At 31.3% G+C, this 9267-nt stretch overlaps 1 protein-coding gene across 1 annotated transcript; it reads left to right on the top strand.

The window, feature by feature from the left end:
* The first annotated feature begins 1414 nt into the window (after positions 1-1414).
* On the top strand, positions 1415-2347 carry LOC141547411 (olfactory receptor 4C11-like). The gene has a single exon (XM_074275845.1). The coding sequence runs from the start codon at positions 1415-1417 to the stop codon at positions 2345-2347; it is 933 nt and encodes a 310-aa protein (XP_074131946.1).
* The last annotated feature ends 6920 nt before the right edge of the window (positions 2348-9267 follow it).

Below are 9267 nucleotides of genomic sequence, written 5' to 3' on the forward strand. Positions count from 1 at the left end.
AACCTATGATTCCACATTTTGTTAACAAGAAATCTGAAGCAGGCTAGATGTTAGGATTGCTAATTTGAAATCTAGTTTTCTTTCCATTAAATTTCAGAGTACTGCCAATGGTTTAGTACTTTGCATTTATGAATTTATCAACTATTCTTGAATTATTATTACTTTCCCCCCCCTTTTCAAGACTATTAAAATAAAGGAAGAAAAAATCTTACAAGTAAGAAATCAGAGTTGGCAATTCTTGAAAATCATAAAACATTTCATTTTGTATTGTTATTATTTCTGTCATCAATAGACTCCTGTGATTTATGGCTGCTTATCTAATCTAAAATGAAAAGTCTTAAGATCCATGTGTGCCAATGAATAAATAGGACTACTCTAATATTTCATTTCTTCCATATTGACTCCCTTGCACATTCTATTTCACAGATATTTAACATTTTACTGGGTCTTATAGCATTTATGGACTGAATACTTCACCGTTTATTCTCAAATGTACTCTCTTTTTGTCTTGTTCTTTCTTGTTTTATATTTTAAATTTCTTAAGTTCGTCCAGGATTACATTAGATTTGTAGATTGACATATTCATCAAGTAAGAGTAGAGAGATGAAGAACCAAGGGATGTATCATGTGAGTATTTACAAAAAACAAATGAACAACGTGAACAACAAAAATGTAAATATTTAACATAAGAAGAGAAGACATTAGCAGAAGACATTATAATAGCTGGTCATTAGCAGAAAATACTTGAAGGGCTATCATATGGAAGAAAGACATTTTATTGTTGTTTCTTTGGTTATTTTCCATTTGTTTTATCCCAGTGTGGAATTGTGAGCAATGAGAAGAATTAGGCTCAATGAAAGTGAAAATGTTCTGCCATTAGAGAGATCTTTTCCATTGATAGTCTTCACTTATAAGCAGAATGACACCTTATTAAAGATTTTGCAAAAGAACTTTTTTTTTGATTATGTGTAAATGCCTATGAAATTTCCTTAAGTTCAGTGAATCTCTAAAATGTAGTGGATATTAAGAACAATTTGACTCCTCTTACTATATTTCCTTATACAGGCACCAAATGTGAGCATGGGTCTTTGGTAACTTCTTCAATGATGTAAACTTCACAGATTTTAGGAGACAAATCGTGAATTTGAACTAACAGAGAAAGAAGAGCTTTAATCACAAAGCACAATGAGCATGACATAACTATTGCACTATATTCTAACTGTAATATATTGTGGGGATTCCCTCAGTGAAATTAAAGAGTTTAAATATTACAGGTGTATTTAAAAGCTGAGGCCAAAGGACTTTTCTTTGCTGGCAGATTATACAAAATGTTTCTTCATCATGTCTCTTTATCTACTTTGTACTTTGCGTAGAACTCAGCTTTTTCAAACCCACTTCCACTGACACTATAAAAATGAAAAATAATGTGACTGAATTTCTTCTTGTTGGGCTGGCCAAGGACCCAGCAAGGGAAAAAATAGTATTTGTCATCATCTTGATTTTCTACATTGCCACTATTTTGGGGAACCTGCTTATTACCATCACCATTAAATATAGTCCCACACTTGGATCCCCCATGTACTTCTTCCTCACCTATTTATCTTTTTCTGATGCTTGTTTATCAACTACCACAGCCCCAAGACTCATAGTAGACAGTCTACGTAAGAGAAAGACTATCTCCTTTGATGAGTGCATGATCCAATTATTTACAGGCCACTTCTTTGGCTGCATGGAGATCTTGGTCCTCATCTTGATGGCTTATGACCGCTATGCAGCCATCTGTAAACCTCTACACTACTTGACTATCATGAATAAGAAGGTATGTAGGATCTTGGTGGAATTAGCCTGGGTGGGGTCATTTGTGCATTCCAGTGCCCAACTCTTCATTGTTTTGAGTTTACCCTTCTGTGGTCCCAATGTAGTCAACCACTATTTTTGTGATGTGCAACCCTTGATGAAACTGGCCTGTACTGACACGTATGTGTTAAACCTCTTGGTTGTTTTTAATAGTGGAGCTATCTGCATGGTGAGTTTTATATTGTTGATGATCTCCTATATTGTTATCTTGTATTCTTTGAGAAATCAGAGTAGAGAGGGGAGGTACAAAGCTCTTTCCACCTGCAGCTCTCACATCATTGTTGTACTTATATTTTTTGGTCCCTGTATATTCATATACAGCAGGCCACTGACCATTTTCCCTGTGGATAAGTTGGTGGCTGTGTTTTATGTCATTGGAACTCCTTTCTTAAATCCTTTGATCTACACACTGAGAAATAAAGAAGTTAAAACTGCTATGAGGAAACTATGGAGCAGCAGAAAATCTTTACATAAAAAACAATGTGGATAGACATCATCATTTTTTGAAATTGATTAGTCTTACCAGGATAGACGTATTTGAGAGGATAGTTTATATTTGGTTTATATAAAGTGTAACATTATCTTACTGGTTATTTGTCTCCACATAATGGATAGATATGAGAGAGTTAACATTCAAGCCATGGCTGTATATAAAATGAGATATGCAGTCATAGCTATTTAAAGTTCTTAAGTTAGATCCTTTTTGATGATCTGCCATAAAGTTCCTGCTCTCTCTGAATCAGTATCCCAGGTCCCAGATTCTAGAAGTTTCCACTATTCTTTCTAGAAATGGGGGAAAAATATATTTTGCTGTGATCTAAGTCAGTTGTTTTGCATTATCCATACTTTACAATTCATTATTTATTATTCATTATTAATTTATATAAGTGAAACAACATTGGTTAAAGCTTAACTTAGTCTAGAAGGTTCATGGAATGGATATCATTTTTCATTTAACATGGTCATATAAGCTTCTTTTCTCTTAAATCATTAATTAGATACTACCAAGTGATCAACAACATAGAGACCAGAATACTGGAGTTTTATTCATTCAAAATAACACCCCACCAACAAATGGAGGGAAACGTGTCTTTTACAAGGAGTTGTTCATATTATTATTATTATTACAAATTAGTAATATGAGATTAAAAATAATTATATGTACATTATAAAACAGCTTTTTCTCATGTATGGTAAGAAAAGGATTTATGTCACTCAAGATATGAGGTAAAGAAGAAAAAGAAAAGTCACTGAATTTATTATATACAAAGGAGGAAGGGGAAGCACAGGAAGCTAGCTGGCTTAATTCTGTTTTGAATTGGTTTTGTTTTTCTTGAAGCAGTTAATATATGTTAGGGGTATAGATACTAAATGGTGGACTAGAAGAAAAAAGATTTATGTCAATTTAAAATCTCTAGGAATATCTAGGAGTTGGAGTCACAGTCTTTTTGGGCAAATAGGAAAGTGGTTAGAACCTTCAGAGGAAAAGTTAGACATTTAGTGACATAGACTACTTTCATGAATCTGTGATGAAAACTCCAGAACTGAATAGAAAATCTGACTTCCAAATACAAGACTCAAGAGATGCAAAAAAGGCCACCAGAAAAGAAAAGTTATGAGGTTAATCTATTTACATTCCTATATGGCAAGATAATTCTTGTAACTAATAAGTACTTTCTCATTATTAGGACAGTTAAAAGGAGATAAATTCTATATAGCATATAGGTGTGAATTAAATATGAAGAGATAATACCTAAAATAAAATAAAACTAAGTTATGAAAAAGGAATCTTTCTTAACCTACAGGAAAGTAAGATGGGAAAGGGAAACAGGAATGGAAGAGGATGAAAAAAGGGAGGGCTGGTTGGGGGAGGGGGTTAGTCAGAAGCAAGTTTCTTTTGAGAAAGAACAGCTTGAAAGGAGAGAGAATAGACATCATGGGGGAAATACTGTTAGCAATAGTAACTGTGAAAACAATTTTGAAACAAGTTTTTCCCCAAAAAGAAAATCTCAAAATCTCAAAAAAAAATCTCATTCATATATATATATATGGAACTTTGTAAAATATATAAAAAATAAGAGCCATTCCTCAATTTATAAATGGTTAAAGATATAAAATATATATTATAGCTACATGAAAAAAGGGTACTACCATTGATTGGAAAAATGCAAATTACATCAATTCTGAGGTGTTATATCATATCCATTAGAGTGCTAATAGGCTAGAAAAGGAAAGTGACAAGTATTGGAGCAAATGTGGGGAAATAAGACACTGATTCATTGTTCATTAAATTGTAGAGCATTTTGTAGAGCAATTTGGAATTATGTCCAAAGTGCTATAAAATCATGCATACTCTTTGACCTAGCAAAACTTTAATAGGTATGTATGACAAAAGATAATTTTTTTAAAGGAAAAGGGGCTATACATATAAAATTTTTATAGTAGCTCTTTTCATGGGGAAAAATTAGAAACTGAGCAGATGACCATCACTTGGGGAATAGTTGAACAAAGTATGATATGTTATTTTTATGGAATTTTAATGTGGTATAAAAATGATGAGAAGGATGCTCTCAGAAAAACCTGGAAAAACTTCCTTGAGCTGATGATGTACAGTGACATATACTGAGTACATAATAACAGAAATATTGTTAAGATGGTCAACTATGGAATGACTTGACTACGCAGCAATACAATAATTCAAGACAACTGTGAAGGACTTATGATGAAAAATATTATCCACATCCAAAGGATGAACTGATGGTGTCTCAATCTCGATTACAGGATAGTTTTTTTTTTTTGTTTTGTTTTGTTTTTTTTTTCTCTTTTCTGGAAGGGCGGAGGTCTATGTTTTCTTTTACAACATTACTTTTATGAATATGTTTTCCATGGTGTAACATGTGCCTTCTCATTAAGGGAATAGGGACGGGGTAATGAAGAAAATTTGAAACTCAAAGATTGTTTTTATTATTAAAGCTTTTTATTTACAAGACATATGCATGGGTAATTTTTCAACATTGACCCTTGCAAAATCTTTGTTCCAAATTTTTCCCTCCTTCCCACCAGCCCCTCCCCTACAGGGCAGGTAGTCCAATACATGTTAAATATATTATGGTATATGTTAAATTCAATATGTGTATACATAGTTATACAGAAACTCAAAGTGTTTAAAACCAATGTTAAGAATTGTTCTACATGTAACCTGGGAAAAATAAAATAGTAAATAATTAAAAATGAGATACATGTATTCACATAAATATCTTTAGTAGGAACAAATTAAAATAAAACTTTTCTTAAATGTCTTAAGAATTATATATATATTTTTTTCATTCTTACTAAGCAATGTCAGTCTCCTTCATATAAAGATAGGACATAAAATATAACTGTGGAATATTTTTCACCATCTCCTCATTATATAGAAAAATAGATCAGTCTTTTCCAAAAAAAGAAGAAAACTATTTTGAAAACATCTCTCTAGAGTATAGAGACTGTGACAACTCTTGAACTATTTCTCTTGCAAAAAGTATTAAGCTCTGTTTTAGATGGTTTAATCACTGTTTTTCTCTTTTCTGCAAAATGGACTGATATATTTTTCATTTTTCTTCTTTCCCCCCTTTTTCAAAATAAATGGTAATTTATCTCATTCCCTGCAGTTTTTTTTTTTTAATTGCTTGAAATGTATAAATGTTTGACTTATGGATCTATACAACATTCCACAAAGATCCTCTTTAGAAGCATTTTCTCCCCCTCTCTATGAATTAATTGCTTTTACTCATATGTATGCATATATTTAAATTTGATGCAAAAAATTCAACAAAGTACTTACAGCAACACAAAATTAGATTTATACCATGATTTCAGGGTTGGTTCAATATTACAAAAAACTTATATTTTACAGTGTCAAGAATAATAATAACAAATGAGGAAAAACCATTTTTCTTAGTAGATACAGGACAATATTTGCAAAATGAAACTAATTTTAAATTTAAAATAGCAGAAAACTAGAAAACTATCATATTTGCTCTTTTCTTTAACCTTTGAAAATTTATTTAATATTTTGTTCTGCTTACATTCAAAACAACTTTTAACCTTTATTTTAGACCTTTGAGTTCTATATTCTCTTCCTTATTCCCACCCACATTTAAGAAACCACATGTGAAGTTATGTACAACATTTCCAAAAAGTCAAGTTGTGAAAGAAAACATAGCTATGCTACCCTAATGAAAATATAAACCCTCAAGAAAAATTAAGTTAATAATAAATACAGAAGTATAGAATCTGTATTCAAGCTTGATCAATTCCTTCTCTGTGTATAAATAGGATTTTTCATCATAAATCCTTCAGAGTAGTTGTGGATGATTGTTGTACTGAGAATAACAAAGTCAATCATAGCTGGCCACTGCAGAACATTACTATTTCTTTGGATACAGTCTATTTCACTTTGTCCATAGAGGAACAAGTGAAAGAATTAACAACTTGAACAAAGTTACAGGATAGAAAATAAGTGTACAGAATCATTAGCATTTCTGCATAGTTCCAGAAAAAATAAAGCAGAAAGAGAAAAAAATTGAATTCCACTTAAAATGAATTCATTAAATATAAAATACTAGTGAATCTACCTTTTCTTTTCTTTTTTCTTTTTCTTTTTTTTTAATTTTATAATTATAAAATTTTTGACAGTATATATGCATGAGTAATTTTTTTAATAACATTATCCCTTGTATTCATTTTTCCAAATTTTCCCCTCCCTCCCTCTACTCCCTCCCCTAGATGACAGGCAATCCCATACATTTTACATGTGTTACAGTATAACCTAGATACAATATATGTGTGTAAATACCATTTTCTTGTTGCACGTCAAGTATTAGATTCCGAAGGTATAAGTAACCTGGGTAGATAGACAGTAGTGCTAACAATTTACATTCACTTCCCAATGTTCCTTCTCTGGGTGTAGTTATTTCTGTCCATCATTGATCAACTGGAAGTGAGTTGGATCTTCTTTGTGTTGAAAATATCCACTTCCATCAGAATACATCTTCATACAGCACTGAAGTGTATAGTGATCTTCTGGTTCTGTTCATTTCACTCAGCATCAGTTCATGTAAGTCTCTCCAACCCTCTCTGTATTCCTCCTGCTGGTCATTTCTTACAGAGCAATAATGTGAATCTACCTTTTCAAGACATACAGAAGTAATACAGGAAAACAACTACAAAATACCCTTTACAGAAATATTTTGATAATTAGAAAAATAGTAACTATTGTTTGAGTAGACTAAGCCAATATAATAGAAATTGAAATTATTGAAATTATTTTACTTATTCTGAGGAAACAAAAATGAAATTAATTTAAAGGAAAAAGTCAAAATTTTAAGGGGAAATAAACTTGGTAGTACTAAATCAATACTTATATTCCAAAGCAATTGATATCACATAAAAGTAATTAGATTTTCAATAAAGAAATTGGTCAAAGAAATTGATAAATTACAGAAGAAAACAAGCATTATAACCCGTTCATAGTAAAACCAAAGATGCAAAGTATTATTATAAAAATTCAATATCTGACAAAAACTGATGAGGAAACTGGAAAGTTTGGCAGAAACTTGGTATAAACCTGTATATCATACTATATATCAAGATAAATTTCTGAGAAATTCATGACTTTGGCATAAAGGGTAAAAATATAAAGAAATTAGATAAATTAGGAGAAAATAGACCTTTACATGGTCAAACAAGGGATAAAGAATACCACACAGTACAAAATTAATGATTTTCATTACATGATTTTAAAAAATATTTCATACAAAAGTTACACAAAAATTCAGGAAGCATAATTATATCAGAAGCAGCAAAACAAGGCAATAATTATAATATTTCCTTTTCTGATAAATGAATAAATGTAGCAATTGGCATAGGGTATAGCGCTCTGGGCCTAGAGCAGAAAGACCTGATTTTAAATTCTGCTTCAGATACTTTTGTTTAAGCTATGTTTTCCTAAGTTTCTTTAATTGAAAAGGGGGATAAAAATAGTTCTTACTTTCCAGAATTATTATGAGCCTCAAATGAGATATTTGAAAAATATTTTATATAACATACTAGATAATCAACAAATATTATTATTATCATCATTACTTTTAGTAGTTGTTGTTGCAACAATAGCAGTGGCAGCAGTATGAACTTAATCAAATTTATATGATTGAGAACTAACCCCAATTAATAAATCTTGGAAAGAATTAAGAGGCAGCTTTCAGAGGGAACAATCGAATCTATCAATACTGATAAGAAGAAAAATTCCCCAAATTAGCAATATTAAAGAACAAAAATTTAAAAACTCTGAAATTCCACTTTCTCTTCTTCATAATGGTAAAATTTCAAAGAAAGATACATTACAAAAAGTGAAAGACAGATAAGGGAAGAAAAGTTACATTAATTCAGAGTGTGTGTGTGTGTGTGTGTGTGTGTGTGTGTGTGTGTGTGTGTGTGATTCTGAATATCAATTTTGAACTCTATCTCCAAAGTTAACATGTGTCTACTCTTTGTCCCATTTATGTTTCAAATGGATCAAATAGAATAAAGGACACATACACACATACATGCAAAAAAAGCTATGTTCTCACAAGTATATAACAGCTCTTTTATTTTGGCAAAGGATTGTAAATTAAAAGGGCATGTATCCAGCAATTGGGGAAGGGATAAAAAAAAAATGGATGAAATTTTATGTGATAAAGAAATGAATAATTCAGTTTCAGAAAAATTGCAAAGGCTACTAAACATTGATTCTGAATGAGGTGATCAGAACCAAGAGAACGATTTATATAATAGAACAACATCATAATGAAAAACAAGATTATAATGACAGACTGACTTAGAATCTCTGATCAGTGCAATAACCAGTCTTGATTTCAGAGGACTAATGGTGATGAGAATACACAGATGGCTGTATATTCAGACTATTTTGAATACTTAGCCACCATATTACTGAATTGAATTCCTTCAGTTCTTATGATTTTTATCTTAGATCTCCTTCAGTCAGGGAGGCATATTCATAGCAAGTATCATGGAGATGTATGAAATTTGGAGAAGCTTCAGCATCAGGAATATTGGCAAAGCATCAATTCCCACAATACTAATTATACCGGATCATTGTACACAACAAGAAGATTTTATGAAGATCACTTCTGATGCACGTAGCTCTTTTCAACAATGAGATGATTGAGACCAGTTCCAATGATCTTGTGATGAAGAGAGCCATCTCCACAGAGAGAGGACTGTGGGAACAGTGTGGATCACAACATAGCATTTTCACTCTTTTTGTTGTTTCTCACATTTTGTTTTGTTTCTCTTTTTTTTTTCTTTTTAATTCTGATTTTTCTTATATAGCACAATAATTGCAGAAATATGTAGAGAAGAATTGCA

The sequence above is a fragment of the Sminthopsis crassicaudata genome, chromosome 6, assembly GCF_048593235.1.
Source record: "Sminthopsis crassicaudata isolate SCR6 chromosome 6, ASM4859323v1, whole genome shotgun sequence".
Taxonomy (NCBI): Eukaryota; Metazoa; Chordata; class Mammalia; order Dasyuromorphia; family Dasyuridae; genus Sminthopsis; species Sminthopsis crassicaudata.